The sequence below is a fragment of the Dreissena polymorpha genome, chromosome 8 (genome assembly GCF_020536995.1).
Source record: "Dreissena polymorpha isolate Duluth1 chromosome 8, UMN_Dpol_1.0, whole genome shotgun sequence".
In the NCBI taxonomy this organism is placed as follows: Eukaryota; Metazoa; Mollusca; class Bivalvia; order Myida; family Dreissenidae; genus Dreissena; species Dreissena polymorpha.
Genome location: NC_068362.1, coordinates 5,737,673 through 5,738,117, shown reverse-complemented (window position 1 = coordinate 5,738,117; position 445 = coordinate 5,737,673). Strand labels below are relative to the sequence as shown.

The window sequence follows — 445 nt, the reverse complement described above, 5'->3', positions numbered from 1 at the left end:
ATGACTGTCGGGGGCTTTCTTAACAGGGTACATGTCTTGAATACATGTAGGAGTTTCTACTGTACAGCAGAACATTATTTGCAATGAAATACAACTTGTTTTTCGTATATATTCAGGTCCTACTTTTTAACATTTATTCTAGTGTTTTATTCATCAACCGGTTATCGGTTTTGAAAAAAAGTAATAAGCTCGAATAAACTCGCTTAAACATGTGAACGCGTGGTGTGTGAAGTACATTTCAAGTAGCATAATTATATCTGTCTTTACCACTTGAGAAAACAAAAGTTACTTGATTGCATACTCAACGTGATCTTCTGCAGTAAATGCATCAAAACGAATAATTATAGGCATTAGCATCTTCTCTGGAGAAAACACGTATGATGTACATGCAAAAGTGTTCTCCGACTTCACAAATTGGAGCTACATTTGCATTACAAAACATTGT

At 34.6% G+C, this 445-nt stretch overlaps 1 protein-coding gene across 1 annotated transcript in view; it reads left to right on the top strand.

Moving 5' to 3' along the window:
- The window catches only part of LOC127842193 (metabotropic glutamate receptor-like), an 8,146-nt gene continuing 7,701 nt past the window's right edge, over nucleotides 1–445 (top strand). Inside the window, exon 1 of the mRNA XM_052371552.1 lies at nucleotides 1–46. Within this exon, the coding sequence (XP_052227512.1) occupies nucleotides 1–46 (46 nt within the window). The remainder of the gene's footprint in view (nucleotides 47–445) is intronic.